The sequence below is a fragment of the Spea bombifrons genome, chromosome 5 (assembly GCF_027358695.1).
Source record: "Spea bombifrons isolate aSpeBom1 chromosome 5, aSpeBom1.2.pri, whole genome shotgun sequence".
In the NCBI taxonomy this organism is placed as follows: Eukaryota; Metazoa; Chordata; class Amphibia; order Anura; family Pelobatidae; genus Spea; species Spea bombifrons.
Window position 1 is genome coordinate 13734514 of NC_071091.1, and position 24281 is coordinate 13758794.

Sequence of the window (24281 nt, forward strand, 5' to 3'; positions counted from 1 at the left end):
ACACCACTTGTCTACCTTTCTCCTCGTATACCTCGCACCACAAACACCATACACTAACACACACATGCGAACACCTAATACCATCAGACACACTAATGCTATATCATACCATACACCATACATATACTACCATACACACACTCTAACACCGTATACTGACACAAACACTCATGCTTACACCATACATAACATCCTCACACAGATGCTAACACCAAATGCTAATGCCCACAATAATGCTAACACCATATACACTCAACTGCCACTTAACACACACTTATGAAAACACCATGCACACTGTCTGATCCCACACACAGATACACACACTCATTCTTATACATATACTTGTATGTGCACACTCTCAAACTCTCTGACACACACAGATTCACACTAATGCCATACATGTCCACATACATATACATATTCTCCAACACCTACACTTACATGCGCACACATACTACCACTGTAATCTATAGAATCCCCAAATCATATGTAATAAATTGAAATGTTTGATTAGAGCTTCTCATTTTAACCATTGGTGCTGATACTGTGAAGAAGTTTGTAGTATGTAGGGCTATGTGTGTGAGAGAGAAAAAACTGATAAAAATACAATACGATACTATAATAAACTTGATGGTATTATTTGTGCTTCTAATGCACTCAAATATTTCCCAAAGATTGGAGTCACTCACATTACAGGTATGGGGCCATCAGGTATCAACAATGAATGTCATCAAGGAGATCTCACAAGCTTCAGCTTCACCCAAAACAAATAATTTCCAATAGGATCAAGAAGATATGGGAAGCAGGGTCAATACCAAATTTTGATATTTCTTTTATAAATATGGTATCTTACATGTAGAGTAAATCATCCCCCGCAGTAAAAGTAGAAAAGGTCATCCAATATCCCCAATATTGATATGCGTTTTGTATTGTAATACACAAAAGGCCTCTCTTATTTCAGTTTAAAGGGGTGAATCTTATCTTCTTATATTTTTATTAAGATTTATGCTGCGTAAGAAAGTTGTAACATGAAAATGTGAAATAACATCAGTTGTAGGCCTGTTTTGGTTAGCGTGGCAGTCCCCGTTTCTGAATTTGGAAAATATATTGCTTTAAAAAGCAAACCCTTATTGCCATGTAATCGTAAAATACATAGTTTGAGTGGGTGCTCAAAGAGGATAGAAGATATAGCAAAAATGGTGACAAAGTGTAAATAAGCTTTTGTCCTTTATGTGTTACTGCTTAAATATACGATTGCTTAAATCTAAATAAACAATTATAACTTTTTTTGTTGCAAATCATAAATCATCTGTTATGTGTTGAATAAGATTATCCAGAATATATAAATTGTTCGTTCATTGTAATAGGATTCTCTGTATAAAGTTGAAGATCTGGGTTTTTTTCAATTTTTTTAATTCAAGTTAAAAGTCACCTTCCCCAGCTGGTTGGATATCTGCTTCAGTGCCAAGAAACCTGACAAAATTGCTTTTTCCAATTTATGAAACTTTAGAACACGTCTTCTAAGGGTATGCATTGTGTTCCTTATTGAACCACCGCTTTCAAGGACTTCTTTATAAAATGTGTTTATAGTATTTCCAATGTTGCTGGGTACAGTAACAGATTAATCCGACAAATGATTCCTGCCTGACCTAATAATTCATGAAAGCACTATACCAAAAAATGTTTCAAAATGTTGATCAGTGGTGCCATAATATGTTATTTATTTATGTTTTTTGGGGTTTTTTTTTTAACAACCCATGTTTTATTTAGTCTGTAATATTGCTGCAATACATGGGCAAATGCTTGACGTAAAAATAATGTAATAAAATGGAATTATAGTCATTCAAAAGCTAATTAATCTGAAGTAGATCAAATAAGGACCACAAAATAGCTCAATTTGTAAAATGTTAATACCATGCACTACCCATAAAAAAACATAAACGGATGAATGAATAGATCACCCCATGATTTGAATCTACACCCACGATATGTCACACGAGCTTCGGTATTTTATCTTGGGACCCTGGAAAATTGGTAGGCAGATTTATGGTAGCCCACCAAGTGCAGTGTATATTTGCTAATAGAGGAGAACAATGTGCTGTTAATTTATATACTCAATTGTCTTATATACCTTTTTTTTAATAAAATATTAAGTTCACTATCTTCTGTCATCTGTTTTGGATTTAATTTGTTCATCATCAAAGCTATAAAATGGACAAGAACCCAATTATGGTTACTTTGAACTCAAATTCCTTGTGTGACTGACAGCTGGGTCTTAGCTAAGTTACTTGGTACACTGAATATATTAGGAATTTAGGAAAAGGCTAGCGTTTGGATTTATAATAGTTAGTTCAGTCTAGTACAGAGACACAAGCATTAGAGACTATTTTAGTTAAGCAGACATTTCCCGAAGTGCAACGGAATATAAACTTGCATTTCACAAACAGATCAAGGTTATGGATACCCAGATAAGATCTAGTAGAGTTGTGATAGGGAAGCTTTAATCCAGCTACATGCCCCCCTTGATTTATAGTTGACATAAAGGTCATTCCTGAGAAACTTGGTCCAGATTTAAAGTAGATCTTTCTGGTTTAGCTGTCTGTAATCTCTGACAACCGTTTATCAAATCTGTAATCTATGTACTATATATGCCTGGATGTTCATAACATTTTGATATATAATATATATATATATATATATATATATATTATATATATATATATATATTATATATATATATAATATATATCTGAAATATGAATACTAGCATAGGTTGTTCCCAATTTAAAAACATTTTTCCTATAAAAGAAGCCCAAAAAACAGAGCTTCAAAAATGTAAAGGAAAAACATGCAAGCAACAATTCATAGAACACACTGTCGTTTGCATGACAAACGACTCTAATCATTTTTAATGATCACATTGAATAAGGCAAGATCTACTGTGATAAAATACTTCCTCATTAACACTTTAATATAGTTTTCCTCGAACCAATTAGTGAACACTGGTTTGAATGAGAAGATATTCATTCAACTGAAAAATAAAATCATAGGCTTATTTCTGAGCCTTTACGGAAAGCGAAGATTGAGTTCCACTGTAAGAATATTTTTTTTATCTTTATAGTTTTATACTTTGCAATGAAGGATTACAACTCAGCATTACATTTAAGAAATCTAACTACAGGTACAACCACTTCCAGACACTGTTCAGTTCTCATTCTTCAAGGTTGCATACTGACCACGGGCCATTGATGAGTAGAAGGGAATTACTAGATGGCTAGGTAGATAATCATCTTTCATATATGACACTGGGCCCAGGCTGGAAGCCGTAAATGTCATACATAATTGCTTCTCCCATTTACACCTGCCAGCATCAAAACTTTCATGGATAAAGATAACGAAAGCATTGCTCTTAGTCGAAGAGAATGACCAGTCTTTAGAAAAGAGAGCTCTAAATAGTTTTTTTTTTTATAGAAAAGCTATTGAAGAATTTAGTGGTTTCTTTTCTTGAACTGTGATGTTTAATATATATATATATATATACTACATGGCTAAAAGTATTGGAACATCACTTTCTAAATACATAGACATTTTATATGTAGTTGGTCCCCCCCTTTGCAGCTATAACGGCTTCCACTCTTCTGGGAAGGCTTTTCACAAGAAGTTGTAGTGTTTTTCTGGGAATTTTTTCCATTCATCCAGTAGAGCAATTCTGTGGCCCCCCTTGCCGTATCTGTAGACAACATCTCTAATGTCATTGCAGAACTGAAGCTGGGCCACACGTGCATGAAGCTATAATGCACCTTCTACGATGCGTTATCCATTTTTAAAAACATCAGGATGTTAATGGATCAGGTTCTCAATCATCCTCCTCTGTCACCAGGGAAACCTTTAGCAGATCATCCATCTGCCCATCTATCTGAATCTATTTGATTTGATTTGTAATGAGTTTTAGTTGTGCTTCTACCTGCAGGCTATTGGAGCTTCTGTGTGTCCTATTTAAACCCACACCAAAAGGCACATTCATTGATTAGTTGGTTGGCTTGCTCCTCCATTGTAGCTTTCCAGATACTCCCTGGATTAGTGCATTTTGAGATTTAGCCTGGATACTGATTATGAACCTTTACCAGTGAGACTGACATTTTCCTGGATATCAACTTTGACTGTGAGACTCACCTTGGATTTGGACTTTAGATACCTTACAATAGAGACCATCCAGAAGCTATAGTAAAGACTGCTAGGAGCGTCAAAATCCCCACGGTTTGGTGGCGACCTGGTTCTACCAGCTATCCAAAGGCTTGGAGGACATCCTTACCAAAGCTCTAAAGGTCTGAACACATTTCAGTCTGTTCTTTAGTGCCCACAATGTCTGGACCATATTACAAAAAAGCAGAACTGCCTGCCCACTCACCACCCATTAACCCATAAAACATGCTGTCTCTCATTGAATATGAATATTGCAATAAATTGGAGTCCCACTGGATTTTTTGGTAAGTCTGAATTTTCACCTGGTTTTACCATCTATCTTTTCATCTAGTTAGCTATGCATTAAAAAACGTTGTGCTACGACATTGCATTGTTAATACCAACAACATGGAAACACACATCTCAAACGTTATGTCTACAATTTATAAAGGGGCAATTCCAAATCTTTTGAATACAATTGTAACAGTGTGTCATTCTGTTCAATTTCATTTCCTAAGCATCCCAACATATAATTTCATGGTTAATGGTACTGGAAAATGCAATTTAATTATGGCCATTGTACAACATGAACCATACAATTACCCTTGAGACTAAATGCTTGTGTTTAAGTTCTACACGTTCGATTGCAACCATAAACCACAAAATAAACAATGGCTTGTTGATGTTTTCCAAATGTTTACGATGTAAAAGATAGCTTTAATTACGCTCTGTCTGGTACTATATAATCAGACACAGTGCCTATTTTATTTGACAATGCTGAACATTTCCTAATCCTAAGCGTTTCCAAAAGTACTAGTCAGGTTATCTGCTTCCTAAATATAAACATTAATACTTATTGTATTAAAAACAGTTATTTTGTAATATTCACATTGAGTCATAAGACTTTCCCAGCTATGCCAAATGTGTATTTTCAACTGTACTCAATTCATAAATCTTTTTTCAAAGGCCAACAATTACTGCGTAGCCGATTTTTTGGACAGCAATATAAGGGAGTGAGGGAGGGAGTGGGTAGATCGCGAGAAGGGGGGGGTAGGGAGGGAGAGGGTAGATCGTGAGAAGGGGAGGTAGGGAGGGAGAGGATAGATCGTGAGAAGGGGGGTTAGGGAGGGAGAGGGGAGATCGTGAGAAGGGGGGTAGGGAGAGGGTAGATAGTGAGAAAGGGATAGATGGGTTGGGGGTGGGAGGGTGCGGTGGGGCCTTAACAGATTCTCGCACCGGGGCCCTGAGGTTTCTAGTTACGCCCCTGCTGAAACATATCCACAGGTAAACATGTTCTACAGGTTGGTTTTTTCTTTTCAGACGAACAGCCTCGGCTATTTTAGCTAAAAGACCCTCCAAGACAAACATTACACTCAAAAAGGAACCCAGACTGAGAAGAGTTTAGGCGGGTGCTTCTTCGTGGTAATTATGTTTGCAAAGCAATAGAAAATAATTGGGGGTAAAAAACAAGCGTTGATATTAATTATAACCATAAACTGATTTAAATTTATTAGAAAAAAAAGTACTGATGGAGAGTTAGTAATGAAGGACAGGGCTGCAACTTCCATGGGGCAAGAGGGGCGGCTGACATCATGCACCGTGATGTCCCTGGACGCCTATCTAGTTCTTGAAACGAATGTGACATCACACAATGTGGGACCACCAACCTTGCCCCAGGTGCCAGGAGCCCCAGTGATGGAGTATGGGGTAGAAAGCACCAATTTAGGAGATTATCCCTGAATGTTGTTACTGATATTCTGTTGTATGGCACTGGCTAAACATTCAATGACTGCCAGGTCAGAAGTATTAGTAGGCATTTAAATAATTTGCCACTGGTGCCACAAGGGTCTATTCTGACCTTTAGGGTAGGTTGAGCTGGGATTTAGTTTCCTGCTCTTGGTAATAGCAAAATGAATGCAAATGTTACAGTATTATATTTTTTTTTAGGATAAGCAATTATCGCACTTTTTGTATAGCATTTTCATCATTCCAAACAAAACCGCCTGGGGACCCAAACACCTTTTATATCCCTTCTTACGCTTTTGTCTTTAACTTAATGTAATCGTTGCAATTCTGGAAATGTCAAATATTAACCTTCCTTTTTTCCACTTTGAATTTTGACATTTATATTGAGATTATACTTTCTTAAGCTTGAAATCAGACTCTAGAAGTGAAAGGAAAGTGAATACAAAACTAATAGGAATAACCTTTTTGCGGATAAATCTGCAGGAAGTAGAATCACGGCTTGAAATACTTGACAAAAATATATATACTAAGAAAAATTCAGTTACTTAAAATAGTTTATTTTGTTTTCCATATATTGTAAATTTCTAATTTATGTGGTTCCACTATTCACAGGGTATAGTTTGACCTTTGTATATGATAACATATTTTTACGGCTCCTGAAAGGGTTAACACTTAATAATGGGCCTCCCACTCTTCTCCAGGGTCAGCCAATTTTGACCGATTTGTGCCCTCTTTCTGCCTTTGGTCCACCAGTTTTATGCTCATTCGCTATTATGAGGTTAATTATATATTTTTGGGGTATTTTTGTCTTTAACAACCCAGGCCTGAAAACATAGTAATTTATTTTATTATTTTTTTTTCACCAAATATTTATTTGCAGGTGTTATGCATTTGTAATTTAGCAATTTTATCCTGCTCCTTCTAGTCAATTAATTTATCATATTAAAATGCATTATTTTTTTTCCTGAAACCTGTATAAGTAGATGTTTTTTTCTGTACGAAGACAATCATTTTAAAGTGGTTTGATTGCCTAATGCAAATGATCTGTTCTATTAATGTTTTATTCATGCTATAAAATCTACATTGAATTTAAAAGAAACATTTTTTTTTTACCTTTGGCATTGTTGCTGAAATCACTTATAGCTCCTGAATTTAGAGACACAATTGTTTCTTCCTTTTTATGAATCCAGGGGGTAAACTCTGCTGACGAGCTGGAGGTCCAGCCGCACATGTTACTTTCAAAGTCACAAAAAAGTCCTGTGTGTGAAAAAATGGAAAGTATAATTTTAATACAGAATGAGAAGTACAGTTGGATCACAGTTTTGGCTTTTGTTTAATGTGCCTAATAGCAAAATAATAAATATTTTTATTATATTATAAGCACAAGAAACAAGTAATGCACAGGGAGATACGTTAAATTGCCATAATGTCTTTAAGTAGCAAGTCATACAAAATTAAGGCACAACTAGAAGAAACAGTTACAGAAAAGCATCTTGTCCTTATCAGTTTTTTTAAGATACTTTGTTGTTTTCTATTATTATTATTATTATTATTATTAATTTGTATTATTTTTATTATTATTATTATTATTAATTGTTTTATATAGTGCCATAATATTCCATGCGCTGTACAATGGGTAGACAGGACATAACAAGTAGCAGATAACATAATAATTTGATTGACAGAGACAACAGGTGAGGAGAGCCCTGCACAAACCATCTTACAATCTAGAGGATTATACTTTTAATTACACCGTAAATAGAGCTCAATAGAGCTATATATACAGTGTATATCTCACTGGGGAACAAGTACTCTATAAAGCATTTGCTTACACTTTCCTGTGGTCTTCTGTTGAGTATCTTCTGGTGATCAACTAGTTGTCTACTAATTGGGTTCTATATCAGTGTGGCTGGACCTTCTTACCTCATCCTCATACATAAAGTCACCAGCTCTCACCTGGCTCTCTTATGGGATTGTTTTTTCAGGGGGTATTAATAGCTATGTCCCCGTTATATAAGTTTTGTTAAGTGACATTTTTATACACATCCAAAAATGCTGAAAAGTTGATCGAACAATAGTGCATCTAATATTCTATAACTAGGTATTGTGGTTATGCAAATCAAATCTGTACATTGTAATTTGTGACACCGCTGGGGCCAGCATTTTTATTTGCATATCTTTTTGTGAAGCCTTGTAATTTTCTCCCAACACTAAAAATTAGCAATTACATGCTTCCCTGGAAACCGCAACATCTCAAGCTTAAAAAACGACTTGCATATAATTACATGTAAATCACATTACCATAATATGTTCAACCATATACATTAAACTTAAAATGTAAAAATTATCTGTATTATGTATTATGAATGCATATTAAAATGTTATAGAACATTTGGCAAGGGAATTTTTGATGGCTACTAATATGTTAATCTTCAAAAGGCGCTATCATTTTCATACTAATATAGTCTAGTACTATTTGATGTAAAACTGTTAATACCGGTACTTAATAAACCATCTGTTGAATTTAGTGATATGGGGGTCGCACCCAGTTTATTGAATCTCTTTTATTTTATTTAGGTTTCAAATCTTTTTTCTTGGGTAGATGATTTACTTTATAGGTAATGTAAAATGAAACCATACAACACCTATATATATATATATATACAATTTCCTTCTATTCCCTGAAAGCTACAATAATTGCAGTCATGGTAATTGCCAGAGCAAGAACAGATAATGTGTAAATGGGCGCAAATACTGCACAGGCAGGCTGGTTGGGGACAAAAATGGCACAGGCAGGCAGTTTTGGGGCAAAGATGGCACATACAGGCTGCTTGGGGGCAAAGATGGCTTAGGCAGGCAAAGGTATTTTATATAGTGCCGTTATATTCCGCAGCACTGTATAATGGGCATACAGGACATGACAAGTAGTATATAACATAACAATTTGACTTACAAACAAACTGTTCAAACAAGCTTACATGAGCATACACTTACCAGCTGCAGTTAAACAACCTTCACTAAAAGAAATATCGTCAATGGCTATTGCTCCAGGACTGTTGGCGTTCCCCAGAACGCTTCCTTGGATGACAATCTGCACAAATGTGTGTTAAAACATAATATATAGTCACATGTATTCTTTTTATATTAGATCAACCAATAAAACATTTACTTCTTTTGTAGGGCAAATGAGCCAATAACGATTTGGACAAATTGTTGGGTTTGTTTTTGGTCCATTCTTTTTCAGGCAACAAAGTTTATCTCCTGGCCAATCAGTTCGGCCATAAATCTGAGGGCATTTTTAATTCGGGAACAAAATCCGTTGCCCGGTACCGAGATTTACTCTCTCACACTCTAATTCTTGTTCACTCTCTCACACACTCTCTAAATGTTTCCCTACCTCTTCTGCCATCCACTTCCAAATACATAAATAACACAATCATTAATGAAATAAGAATCATATATTTTATTATAGAATGCAAGAAGAAACTATATCTCACACATTGCATTAGCCAATAAAGCTACTTTTCATTCAAAAACCTTATTTTAACACCTTTTAAATTGTCAAGAAATAAAATGTTTTAATGAATTCATTAATTAGGTAACCATTTTTTTTTTATTTCATAATAATAAAAGACATTTAACACAATGACAGTGAGTTGCTTTAAAACTGGTGCGCAGAAGCATCTCAGATTTTAGCTCCTTTCTGCTGTTGCAGAGAAAAAAATCTCCATTGACATAACAGTCTGATCCAGCTATCAGGCCAGAGGACCAACAACCCCAGTCTTCCGTTTCATCCTCCGTGGGCCACGTCATTGGGGTCTTGCTGCATCCCCTTAGACACAAGAGAGCGAGGAGGTCCATGTCTGGACTCACCTTTCCCGTTTAGGTGAGCCCCAAGAGATGCCTGGAGGCTGTAATACCATACAAAAAAGGTTTGAGTTTAATCTGTTTAATATGGTATTCGACCGATATGTCAGTGGAGATTTTTCCTATGCAATAGCACAAGAGAGCGAACATTTGAGATGCTCCTGAGTGGGCATGCACCATAGGATAGGCTATTAAGCAGCTGTCTGTCCTCGGTGAGTTAACCTCTCTTAGGGCTCACCCCAAGTAAGAAGATGAGTCCCGACATGGATCTCCTTGCTGTCCTGTGCCTAGAGGGATACTAATTGGACCCCACTGACAAGCCCCATGAAAGCCAAAACATCTGGAGTAGTTAGTTTTCACACGCAGAGGGAACATGGCTCACATGCTGGCTCTGGACTGCCCTCCTGGCAGGCTCCGTCTAATACATTGATGGAGCGCAGATGCACCATAGGCTAGACTATTAAGCGGCTGGATTCTCTTTCCTGTCTCATTCTCTCTGATTGTGAATCATCAGCCTCCCAAAGAGGTCATTCAATTTGTAAAAATATTCCGTGGCACAAAGCAGATGGACAATATGCTGATGTTATGGCCAATCTGTGTATAAGACATTAATTATTGAACTTTAATAGCAGAAGGAAGCAGATACAGTGCAGTTGCTGTTAAATGAGCGGCTAATTATGCATCTGCTATGTTTCCAAATACATTCAGATCTGTAGCCTCTAATATATTGATGAAAAAAAATACTAATGTACATACTAGCACCAGAAAATATTATAGTTTATTCAAATATTGGTATTTTATAATTTCTCCTGCTCACAAGTAACCAAGGAATCAAGCTTTGCTAAAACAACATGCACATTTAAATGGAAAATATTTTTTAGCATTGAAGAAAATGTGGTTTCATCTGCACAATCACCACACTAAGTTGGTTGTTTGTGGCAATGCTAATGAAGTCTATTTCTTATTGACTCTCATTAGTGAGACCAGTCTATTCACCAAAGTGTGAGCTGGCAAAAATGACTTGTGAATACCTCCCGCTACATTACATTTAATTAAAAAAAGAACGGAATAAATAAATGTAAAAATTAATCAGGGGTTCCCATGACCCCCTATTTAACATAGATTATCTCCTCTGTTCCCTCACCCTGTGTGTGGTGGGATGGGAGGTAATTAAATAACCCTTTGGGGGGTTATGTTTCCCTTTATATGTCCCTCCCCAATCCTCTGCTACTGAGTCCAAACCTGGAATGTAAATAAGTGCTGCCAGGTAACTCATAAAGAACCATACCGCAACTTCTACATACAAAGAGAGATCCCAAATATAGTATGTTGAAGTCTAAGACGGTGCTCATTGCTTTATATAGGGTAAATATACACTACATTGTACTACTATAAGTTGATAAGAGTGACCTAGAGAAAAAAAACAATGGTGATTGGAACTAATTTGATAACGTATTGGAATTTATTGCTTACCTTCTGAGTTCAAAGATTCCAACAAGAGGTAAAAAGTTTGAAAGGTTTCGAAATGTTCACTCTTACTATGAATGGCATTATTTTAAGGTGGGAAGAAGGCTTGTTGTTGGTGCGTTCTATTGTATGACAATGTTCTCTACATAGCCTATATTTTCTGGTAACTGCAGATATTTGTAGATATTTTTTAATGGGAAAACCTTGATGTAATGCATGGAAGAGAAGGCATGTTGGGTAAAGGGTACTTGTTAAGGAAGGTGTTAATATGCTGTTTTCAGTTGGTCTCTACATAAATAAGTGTGATAGAAAAGTTATATCAAAATGATGTAGTGTAGAATGTACTAATGTAGCTAAACATGGTTTAACATGTCCTTGAGCCTGGGATGTCGGGAGCTCGAGAACCCTGACCGACAGGATAGGGAGTACAGCATGAGAATCCTGTTATTAACAGCCACCCACATTTCTAAACAATAGTTAATGAATATGATCACGTAGACAGTTAATTACATAGGCTATCATGTATTACTAAAAGATGTATAAGTGGGCCCCTTTGGTGAGACACAGATCAGTGTATGGTGCCTGGTGCTCAACCGTGCAGCCCCTCTCGCACTGTGAAGCGGTGCATAGTTTTGAGGGTCTACCAGTGCACAAAAAGTTGTAAGCATAACATATTCCATCCCTCTTTTATGGCTGGTTATTATACATGTATTTTAATTTGGTTTATACATTATATGCATGATTTCATCCATTGAGTGAAGGTGTCATCTCTGTATCCTTCAACCCGTTAACCCCTGCCTGTCCACGTATAGGTCACCAATATAAGTGTCAGATGAACGTTTATAGAAGTTGTGGTCCAGTAACTTCTGAGGTTTAGCTTTCGACTATATCTCAAAGTGGTTAAGAAGCATACCTGGGAACTTTTGGCATCCGGCTACCTGGAGCCTTCCCTTGCGGGAAGAAACCAGAGCTGTCCAATGACCATCAGGGGGTAGGCCCACTGATATCACATGAAACACCCAAGGACCCCCTCCTGCTACCCGTAGGATTCCGGTGTTCACCAGAGACGCAGCCCTCCTCCCGGAGTTCTCCTGGCCAAACCCGGAGATAGCTAAATGATCAACGTGTACACGTCAAAGTTCTGTCCGCTTTCCTCCATACCTTATCTGCTTTTTCTGTGGCAGTTTATTGCAATAACCATGAAGCATACATTTGTGAATTATCTCATTGTATTTCCATTTTTAATTTGAAACACATTTGTTTAGTACAAAGAATGACATTTATCCATTTGAAAGGAATCATTTTTTTATATACAAGTGACATTTGGCTTTACGGGTAATTAAAATGAGCTAATTAAATCACAGTGGAAAATTGTATATTAAAGCTGCTGTTCATTTCAGTCATAGCTGCAGGATAACAGAATAGTTTTTTTTAACTTGTGAAAATGTCTTAAGAGCGCTTTGAGAATAAATGGCATTACAGAATCCCAGGTGTTGATGTGCAGCTGACTTCAGTAAACAATAACGCTTTTAGAGACTTTCTTCAGAAAACTTCACACTCACAATGGAACGGGACCAAACTTATCTTTTATTGGGGTTTTTTTTTTTAAGCCGGTCTAAAAGATAACGGAAAGAAATATTGGAAAAAGGGGATGGAAATGAAAGAGGTGGGAGAAAGCTGGAAGACTAGAGAAGAAAGACAGAATGGTTATTGTAAGGAAATGTACTCTGGGCCAGTATTTGGCCTCTTTGGCCACATTGACTATGAATTGTTTGCAGCTGACTAGAATAATTAAATATTCTGAAGCTAGAAAAACATATCCAGCTGATGCTCTGTAAGGAAATAGGGGCAAAGGTTGGTCTCTAATAGTAGATATTCTGGCTGAGGGTGATATGAGTTATTGTCCACATGTTTAATTCAGAAAGATGATGTACATCAGAAAATAGATGAAAAGAATTACAAAAAATGCATTAATGTGTATATATATATATATGTACCAAAAAGTACATCTCTGAAAAAATGGTGCACAAAGAACCAAATAAATTGCCATGGATTAGAGTGTGTATAAAATTGTAAAATGTAGAAAAAGTGACAGAACCACTTTAGGTTAAAATAATCTATGCACACAGAGGGAAACCGAAGAAATAACACCCGATATGGGACCACAATTGATGGTTATTTACATTTTTATAGCTTGCAGTTAATAAAACATTTATCTAGCAACCATAAAACAGTCATGCACGGCTGAACATCATACTAAAAAAAAAAAAGCTAAATAAATGACACTTATGCCAATACAGACATGTTTAAGATTAAGACATGCGAGCAAAGACACAAGAAATGTCACTTTTGATTCCTTACCCATGGTTACATGGGCACTCTCATTTGCATATTCTAGTGCAGCTAGCTAAAACAAGTGCTTTTATTTATTTATGGCTTTTTTATGAGTATATATATATATATATATATATATATATATATATATATATATATATATATATATATATGTGCAAATCTGAGTTGGCTTCACAAGCTGTACTTTTATCCAATTTATGTGACTTTACTGCTGCAAACACTTCCAGCTTAGTTAACTCCTTAGCTCTGCAATGGTTAAATATCAGAACTCAAACTGTTGAAAAACACAAGTCTTTGCTCAGGCATATTTTAGATTTCCTGGAAAAGCTAAACCTCAAGTGCAAATGTCAGGCAATCTTGTTTTTCATATAAGAGCAAATGGCAAGATGCGGAGGAAAAGAACAAAATTGCAGTCCCAGTCCCCTGTTGTTAAAAGTGCTTGTTTGCTGTTTCCAGTGTAATTACATCATATAACAATTCACACTGTCTTTTTACTGATTTCCTTCTAAATTAATGTTTTGGCTCATTTACAGAGCAGCACAAAAACTAGCTGACATTCTCTTATGCATTAATAACGGTTTTGTGGCAGGACAAGTTATATACCATGACGGGGTATGGGGAGCAAAAAAAGTGGAAAGGTTTGAAAAGTGTGCAAAGTGAGTGTTGCTACCATTAAATGCCTTCCCCAAATTAAACTAATTACTCGATTCCTAACAGACTAAAAATTATTAAACGAAATACAGCGGAGAAAAAATAGCACTACTCCCAAGTGTCCTGTTTTTGGTTGGACAGTTCCCGTTTTCTGGCAATGCCCAGCTGTCCCGCTGATCACCCCTCTGTTCAGCTGATCAGCCGCCATGTCCCGCTGATCAGCCCCACTGTCCCACTTTTGTACTCAGTGAGGATCATGACTTTATGAGAACCCCCTGCGCAGATGCACAGATAGTGGCAAGACACCAGAGGAGGCAGCTAGCTGCAGCTTCTACCTAAGGTAAGTACATTTGTTTATTTATGTTTTTATGAGTACATTAATATCCATTATTTTTTAGTGGGGCTGTCTGGGGCATTAAACTGTCCCTTTAAGCTAATGACCAGTATGCCTTGGATAGCAAATGGGTGCCCAAGCATATTATCCCTATGAATACATTGGTTATTAGTTATGATCTATGAGCAGACCATGACTTTCTATTGTTAAATGTATACAATGCTTGCTGCTGCTCAGTAAACATAGTTTCATAGCTGGACCCATGTTAAACATTTCTGTGGCATAAATCTGGACACATGATGACAATAATACAATAAATATAGCATTAATGATAAAAGGGATAGGGATAATTCGTATTTTTAAAAGTAATGGAGGCTGTGTGAGGTTAATGGAATTACAAAATAATTATAAAGTCAGTTCCCCAGCAAGAAAGTCACAACTATATTGTACTTAAACATAAAAGAAAAACACAAAAACATATTTCTTATTCATATTTGTTAGTCAGACTCAGCATCCAAAGAAAAAAAAAGCTATTAACCAATTTTGCTTCAAGTGTGACATAAATAAGAAGAAAAAGTAAGTGACCTTACGGGGTTTAACACTGGTAATGAGATTTGGCACAGGCCCTTGCAGTGTTTTTATTTCAATAGTCAAAAAATGAATGATCTCCTGTTCTAAAAAAACATTTTCAGCCCTAACATGACATTATCTACTGTGTCAGCCAACACTAGTTTCTTGATAGCGCTAGTAAATTTGTCAAAGTTATTGATCTTGGCGTAAAGAACATTTTACTTTGTTCAAGATGAAACCATCTCTCTACCGATCTTCAAGGACAACACTGTCATGTTCCAAGCCAATCTAATAAAGAGTTCGGCTGCATTAGTATTAAACTGAATGTCTAGGTAGTTGCAGCCTGTAATAAATATCATACAGTAAATAGTACAGGGGCTACCAAATTAGTTGGGAAAAAACCCTACAAAATTTCAAATAACATTGAATAAACTGTGATCCCCAGACAATAAACAAACATAGAAGCACTATACAAAGTCTTCTTGGAACATTGGTCTGACCTATAGACAAAAAAATGATCAGGGAAGGATTTGGTGGACTTTCATGAATACAGAGGGCACCTTGGGGGATTACCATGATCATTCATGATGTGTTCGGGACCAGGCTCTAAATATATATATAAATAACTGAGCAAGCCTGAACACATACTTTTACCATCAAAGTTTATCATCAGTTTGGTTAAATCAATCTTTGTTTTACCTTGTCATGTGATACTTCATGTACTTAAAGCAAAGGAACTACACTAGATTGACAAGAGACACTTGACAATTACACCAACAGGGACTTTTCTGACACCACATTCTAAATACATACAAAATACATACATACATACAAAATACACTATATGGACAAAAGTATTGGGATACTGGACCATTACACAAGCAGGGACTTTTATGACATCACATTCTAAATAAATAGACATTAATATGTAGTTGATCCCCCTTTGTAGCTAACAGCTTCCACTCTTCAGGGAAGGCTTTCCACAAGATTTTTGAGTGTTTCTGTGGGATTTTTTGCCCATTCATCCAGTAGAGCATTTGTGAGGTCAGGCAATGATCTTTGACGAGAAGGTTCGGCTCTCAAACTACGTTCCAGTTCATCCCAAAGGATGATGCGGTTGACCAACTACATATTAATGTTTATGTATTTAGAATGTGATGTCATAAAAGTCCCTGTTTGTGTAATGGTCCAGTGTCCCAATACTTTTGTCCATATAGTGTATTTTGTATGTAGTTTTGGACAAACTCAGTTTAATTTCAGAGAGGCAAAGAAAGTTTGTTTAAAAACATAAGAAGGAATTCTCTTTACTTGGGATTTGAGCACCTGAGTACAGTGATGTCGTTTTGATAAAGGTAACATGAAAAAACAGCAAGTAGAATACTTTGCATTAAAAGTTCCGTTACTTCAGCTCAACCAACAATATTCCACTTTCTGCAAAATCACTCATTACAAGAAACATACCAGAACCTTCATAAAGTAACCAAATAAAATGTTATACTTATGTACCAAACTTTTTCACTGTATTAAGTCTGATGTTAAAAAAATACCTACTCTATAATCAACTTACTACTTTGTTCTCTTGAAATACTTTACTTTCCTGGAAAATAATCTGTTTGGTGTGTGAGAAGAAATGTCGTTACACATTTATTATGTCTGTACTGGGACACAATAATGGTTTTAAACAGATTCCCATGATATCTATTGCATCCTTTGTCAATTATAATATCACATTATAAAAGAAGGCAGTCTGTATGCCTTTGGCTGTTGTGTGAGAACTTGATAAATCAATAATCTTAACAGTGGCTACGGCTATACAATTTCTACTTCTGTCTTTGATGTATACATGGTACTAGCTTTTAGTAAATAGTTTATATATTTTTGAGGCTAATTATATCTGAAGAACGGGTTAAGAGTAGAGTCTCTCTCTGACAGTATTTTAACTATGAATTGTAACCACTTCATTTATGCAATAAGGATATTTCACCTCCAGGTTAATTGATTTAAACATGGATTTGTCTGGACCTGCATCTGTGAAGGTAATAGACAGGCCCTGTCAGCCAAGGCTTCAAGCATAAGCCAGAAAGCAAACGATGGTACTTGGGGATAGTATATAAGTTAAACCCTTTCATTGGGTGCTTACCAAGGGCAGCAGATGACCTCTATAGGACTGGAGTCCCCTGCTACCAAAGTACAAGTTCACTGTTCAGTTAACCTTCAATTGTAACGTATGCATGAGACGCCATCACAACCACACCATAGCAAAAGTGTTCAACACAAGAACAGTTACAGAGAGAACAATGCTGTTCTGATTGACAAGTAGAACCTTTACTTTTGGTGACAGTATCAGAATCACAAGCCACAGGATAAGAGTTGTTATGTGGGCATTCATAAAAACAATAACATAAGCATACCTTGTAACATTTCAGATGGCCAAAGAGGGACACTTTTGCCTTAGGGGGTTTGGTTAGGAGCAAGGCATTACCACACATTGTTATATGCCTTTGTACATACTGACAACTATTTAGGTAGCTTAGTAAGGCATTGCACAAGTTAATGTATGAACACATTTTGCTTTTTGTTCTGTTTCTGTACACAATATTGCGACTTGTAGGGCACTGGAACATTCTCATCCTATAGAAAAGAGGAAAGAAGAGGAACAGACAGACTGTCCTTCCTAAAGAGAGACTCCCGGGAAATATTAATTAGGTTCCTGGGAGCAGCCAACTTTCTATTCTGACAAATTAAATCTATGTTTGCTTGAGGGTTCTTACAGATAAATAGAAATTATGGAATTCTAGGTTTGATGGGAAAGAACACCTTTTCCAAAGATGTCATAACATTTTCATATTGATGTAAAAGTACTGTAAAAACACATCATAGGTTTGAAAGGATTCACTGACCTTAAATCTTTCTGTGCTACTGATGGAAATGACCTCTCGCCTCCAGACATTTGTATGCGTTGAGTTTTGTATCCAGATGTTATTTACTTGATCTTGATCTTGCATACGTAGTCCTACCATGAGCGTCCCGTCAACATCCGCAAAGTGATAAAATCTCAGCTAGAAAACAGAGATATCTTTGAAATTACAGTGAAATAATCACCAGTAATTAAAGATGTAAGAGAAAAAAGGATGAACTCACCTGGCAAAGCACCTTATCATTAGTTGGAAGGAAATCCATGCTCTGTAGAGTAGCTTGAGTGGACGGCTTAGTGTGAGAAGAAAGTGCCAAGAAGTGACCTGATCAGAAATATATATTTTTAGAATCTTTTAAATTAACCTTTTAACCTTTGATTAAAGAGAAACTATCCTATTCCAAAAAACTTCAATTGGATTCCATTGTAATCACCAGCAAGGGATCGTAGAAATGGAGGACAATTTGCAATTCTATGCCCTTCATGAATGCCACATATCCATTTCTTACATGTAATGGTTTGTTTAGTGATAGTTGCCTTTTAAGGCTTTTACACATAGTATCTTTCTTCTTCATTCCTAAATTATAATTTGGGTCCAAATTACCTTCTGGCAGAAGGGTTTAGACACCCCGTCTAAAGGATCATAAAGGGCAAACAAGCCGAGGTCATGGAGTAGGAGATAATCAGAAAAATCGTATAATAAGCCAAAGGTCAAAAAGCTGGGAGGTCAAACAAGGTCAAGGAGGTTCAAGTGCGTTAAGAAGCTGTAGCAAGAACAGGGAGCTGGTGACTGCATGTGGACAGGTACCACAGCTTGGCAATACACAAAGAAGGGTTAGAAATAAGGCTGCAGGTAACTGGCTCATCCCAGTCATTAGAGTTTATTGACTGCTACGGGCCTGGTATGTCAATCTGAACTATCCACCAATGAAAATGTTCTTTGGGCCGTTTGGACACACCCGCTCAAGGTTGAGGATGTGGCCTACACCACCACCGCAGTGCACCTTCTACTTGAGGCCGTGGATGCAGCCTGTTCCGCAACCGCATCATTAGTGTGGCGCAAGACCAGAGATGCAGCCTACCCTGCAACTGCCTCAGCAAGAAGTAGGGGAACCCAGGGGGGCTGACAAGAATATATTATTTACTTTAAAATAATATGATTGAAAGCAAATTAGATATTCCAGAAACACAAAGTTAAAATAACTATTGCGTGTTTGTAAGGTGTTTTATTATTTTTTCTGTGAGGTTTGCTCCCCATGTATATATATTATATATATATATATATATGTGTGTGTGTGTGTGTTCCTCTCTCTAAACAAGTATTCCTATAATAACTTAATATATTAACGTAAATAATTATATCTAATTATTGCATAGATGTGTTGTAAGTCTATCCCTGCATTTTCTATATAACATTTTTAAATGTATCATAACAAAAAAATATTAATATTTTTTTTATTAAATTAATATTCCCTAATGTAAAATTAGAAATATTCCTTATATTTCTCCGCATGTATATAGGGACATCATTTTATCACCCCACAAAAATACCATGGTCTAGTTTATAAAATGCCTGTTAAATGAGACTCAGTTTTTAGATGATATAAGCTTTATTCTCCTTTGGTTTTACTTTTTATTACATTTGTTCAATGTAACTCTAGCCAGTGACCTGCTCTCTTATTTATAGATAAAAGGGGCACTACCATTCTATGTAAGAAATATTTTTATTACAGATGCATTTTATTTTTATCCCAGTCTAGACAGTGTTTATTGAATTTAATGGGAGTCATATAAAATAATTTCATTTTAATCCTGTGTATTGTTTCCTTAAATAATACTTCTCTCTTGCCGATCAGTCACCTTATTTGTCATTGCCTGGTCAAAAATCCTTACAATTGATGCTTCTCCGTGGTTTTTTTTTTACTTCCAAAGTTGTAGAAGTCTTATCGAACATTTTAACCTTTGGAGTGTATTTTAACAACTACAGCCCTGTCTTGTAAATAGATTCTCCATAAACTGATTTTGACGTGTGCTGTATGTATGATTTAACTTTGTGAATTAAAACCAAGGGACGGTTTCTAATCTATATATTTTGGTCATTCATTTACAAACCAAACAATAGTTTATACAAACTATAAAATAAATCCTTTAATGACTCTAGTCATAACATATCAGTGGGAGAGAGAAGAAAGAGTTTTAGAAGCTATAAAGACAGGAAGAGACAGGGGAAGGAGTGAGAAAGGAGAAAAAGAGAGATTTTTTAAAAATACCATTTTAATGACTGATATAGTTCATATAATTGAAGACAAAATAACTCACTATGGTCCATTAATTAACTGTACTATATACCTAAAGTTAGTCTTGGGCAGCTGATGCCAAAAACCAGGGCAAATATTAACATCTCTGTATGTATTTATCTAGCATATTATATATTTGACAGTTGATTCTACATTAGCTTGGACATTTTTTACACTCATCAAATGTCAGAACATATTGGTGATGGAACATTATATTCAGAGAATTGTCTTGTTTTTTTTTACCATGTTCTTTAAATAATAATTACTATAGGCAATCTGCTAACTAGACCTGTGTATATACCGGTATATATATATTACTATATCCATATTATTATATTATTTTTGAACAAAAGGGATACCAAAATGGGAAAAACTGAGTTAATGATAACTGAGTTAATGATTAAGAAAATATTACTTGTGAAGACTTTGAACCCATTTTTACATTATCTGAACTAATCAAGATGGAGAAAGGTCATACATGGAAAACAAATAAACCAGACATGCTTCACTTTTCTTGAAAAAAAAAGACAATAAATTATTGATAAGAAAAATGGATATATGTGTATTAGCCTCACAAAATGAAGGTTTAGTCAAAGTTGATATGTTACATATGCTTTCGGGGGGGCGACAAAAGTCTTTCCTTGACATGAAATCAAAATGTCAAACAATACGCTCAATATCCATCTGTCGTAGAGACTTATAAGATCCTAAAGGCTCATGTGACTTAGTAAGTTGTTGGTAATTATTGGATAAGGTTTTTTTAACCCCTTAATGACAATGGGCGGTCCCTAAACCCATTGAAAACAATGCATTTTGAGCCCGTACATGTACGGGCTTTGTCATTAAGGGGTTAATTAACATTTTTCTTTGTTGTCTTTAGTTATTTGAAGCTGCTTCTTTAAAATGATCCTAGAGGCCACCTAATGGGGTCAAAACTAGCTAACCAATACATAGTAGTGTAGACTTTAAGATCTGGTACAAATTATACAAAGAACCTGATTTAGAATCATACCTGTGTCATTGAATCTGTGGTCATGAACTGGACTTGTATTTCCAAGCCCACTGGTTCTAATCCATCCTTCAGCTGTCATACCACAAAAACTTGTCTCAAAATCACATTTTTCATTCAGGGAACCTATTTAAAATGGACAAAAAAATAACTTCCAGAAGAACACGAATAACATAAATAAAGATCTATATAGCATCCTTGTAATGAGTTCTTCGGACGTTAATGTTCAGTTCATGTACAACATTCAATCCACTATGTTAATATAAGGATTTATCCCCTACAATATAGGCAGTGATGGATTTGTCATGTGCTGCCCTAAGCCTAACCAAGGTCAGTGGCCCAGCTACTCGCTAGGCTCATGCCCGTGGTCACTATTGTTTATTGCTTCTCTTCCATAGTGTAAACCCCTCAATAGAGAGATCTACCTCTGGCCTGTCGCTCTAGATCTAGTCAGCCTAGATCAGTATATGACTGCATATAGGTGACATACGCATCTGCCTAAGACCATGAATTCGTAGGGGATGCAGAACCCATTTTTGTTTTTACTGGATCAGCAATCAAGTAACTAAAACCCTAGAGCCAGCCCCACTATGTATATATGTATATTTTATGCTGGCACAAAATATTTCACTTTCTGTGTTCGCTAAGGTCAGGAAGATTCTATCTGAAGACATGCTAATAAACAGTCCAAATGTACATTAAAAATAAGCACAAAGAAAGATAATAACCTGTATTGGTAATAACATAATTATGTTATAAAAGAGAATACCATAAGGAGTGCCTTCAACCAGGTTTGATATTGATACAAACATAATAATAATAATAATAACAATTATATGTAATAATAACTGCCCATATTAATTCAATAGTTCTAGATTATAATCTTGATAATTTAAGAATTAAGTGGTATGGTCCAATGGGTTAGGAAATTAAAGTGTTAAAAGGAGGATAAAATAGTTAAAACTGTGTGATGCAATTAAAGTTAGATTCCAAAACGATTAATTCCCATTAGTTGCCAGAGACTGCTTTTTCCCATCTCCCACCAGGCATCTTAACCCCCCTCGCTCCCAACAAATAGCTCTAGGGACCTACATTCCGGTTCCTTTTCTAGTTGATTTTTTCACAGTTGCTTACTTTCCTTAATTTTATTCTTCCCCACATACAGGATTTGGATGTTACAGACTCACACACCACAAATTTGTGCAGTATTCCTTTTCTTTGGACAACGAACAATAAACTTATTGGTACTACTGAATAGGCTGAAAAGGCTGATTCAGTAAATTATTAATGTATTGTATTATTAATTGAATTAATTTAATGTATATTATTACATTATATATTTTAATATATTGTAGCAGCTATCGCTTGAGTTATCGCATAGTATTTTTATGGATACAATATACAATATTTTTTTCCTTCTAGAAACAGAAATTGCATAAAATTGTTACATTATTTTTTTAAAGGCAAAAGGTTAACAAAAAATGCATTCCTACCACACATACACTTGTATGTATATATATATATATAATATATATATATATATATATATATATATAATTATTTATCAATAAAAACCTTTTTAATATCTTAATAATAAATAATAATAAATACAAATGTTTTACTCTTCACTCACATTGACTTTCATCGCTGCTATCCTCACATTGATCAGTGAAGTCGCACAGGTTATCCAAAGGTACAACAGATCCCGTTCTGCATCGAAATCCATTTTCTTGACTCCTTATGACAATAGCGACTAGATTGATAGCAATTAAGGAGTAGTAAATGTTAAACATTTGGGGTGATTTTAAGGCACTAGTTACATGGAGTGCACAAAACAAAAGCATCTGCTAAAATATCACAGACGCCATTATTCTTTGCATAACATTTTATCCTAAGCACAACTGCTAGACATAAAAAAATGGCTGGAGAGTAAATGTATTTCATCACAGTCGAGGTGTGTCTTAGCCAATATTTAACTTCTGCTCCTTTATGGCTGGATGCAGAGTTGCTTTTGCTCCTGTGCTCGTTTATTGTCAGTATGTGGCACTTTGTTTTGCTTTTAATGATTGTCTGTGCCTGGCAGGAAGATCTGATAACAATTCATAGATAAACAACGGGGTTTCAAGTGATAGTATGAGCACGACTTATCTTAATTGTATGTTTTATGTTTTGCTGAAACAAGATTTTTGCAGTGCTTTAGGAATAACCTCAGAGGCAGATCCAGTATAGTATATACAATATATGGACAAAAGTATTGGGACACATGATCATTACACCAACAGGGACTTTTATGACATTGCCTTGAAAATACCTAGACATTAATATGTCATCGGCTCCCCCTTTGCAGCTATAACAGCTTCCTCTCTTATGGGAAGATTTTCCACAAGATGTTAAAGTGTTTCTGTGGGAATTTTTGCCCATTCCTCCAGTAGAGCATTTGTGAAGTCAGGCACTGATGTTAAACGAGAAGACCTGGCTCTCAATCTCCATTCTCTCACTCATGCTCTCTCCTTTGTGCACACACTCTCTCACTGTCTTCCTACCTTCTCCTCTGACTGCTTACGTGTCCGTGTCTCATTTCCCATTTCTTCTCTTGCCTCTTCTTGTTCTTATGTCTTCTTTCTTCGTCCTCTTCTTGCCATGTCTTCTTTCTTCTGTCTTCTTCTGCGTCCAGGCATACTTGCTCCCCTGATTGAAGGATGCTGTCTCCGTGGGTATGCCCTTTTGCAGAAGTGCACCAAGAAGCAAGAACAATTAAGATAGATTAGCGGAAAAAGAGAGGTGCAGAAACACTTCTCTTTCTCCATTAATTCCTAAAGAACATGCCTTAAGGTGGAAAATTGCCGCCCCTATCAATGTGGGTCACCAGCACCAGCTCTGCATCAGCCC

The 24281-nt window shown here is 35.9% G+C and overlaps 1 protein-coding gene across 2 annotated transcripts in view; it reads right to left on the reverse strand.

Annotated features, from left to right (window-relative positions):
• The window catches only part of MALRD1 (MAM and LDL receptor class A domain containing 1), a 128595-nt gene extending 105306 nt beyond the window's left edge, over positions 1-23289 (reverse strand). For both annotated transcript variants that reach the window (XM_053467035.1, XM_053467034.1), the window contains exons 1-6: positions 23026-23289; positions 21396-21518; positions 18314-18411; positions 18073-18231; positions 8923-9019; positions 7042-7185 (exon numbers count right to left, since the gene is read on the reverse strand). In XM_053467035.1, coding sequence (XP_053323010.1) covers positions 7042-7185; positions 8923-9019; positions 18073-18231; positions 18314-18411; positions 21396-21518; positions 23026-23236 — 832 coding nt within the window. In that variant the 5' untranslated portion in view covers positions 23237-23289. The remainder of the gene's footprint in view (positions 1-7041; positions 7186-8922; positions 9020-18072; positions 18232-18313; positions 18412-21395; positions 21519-23025) is intronic.
• Positions 23290-24281: the final 992 nt, after the last annotated feature.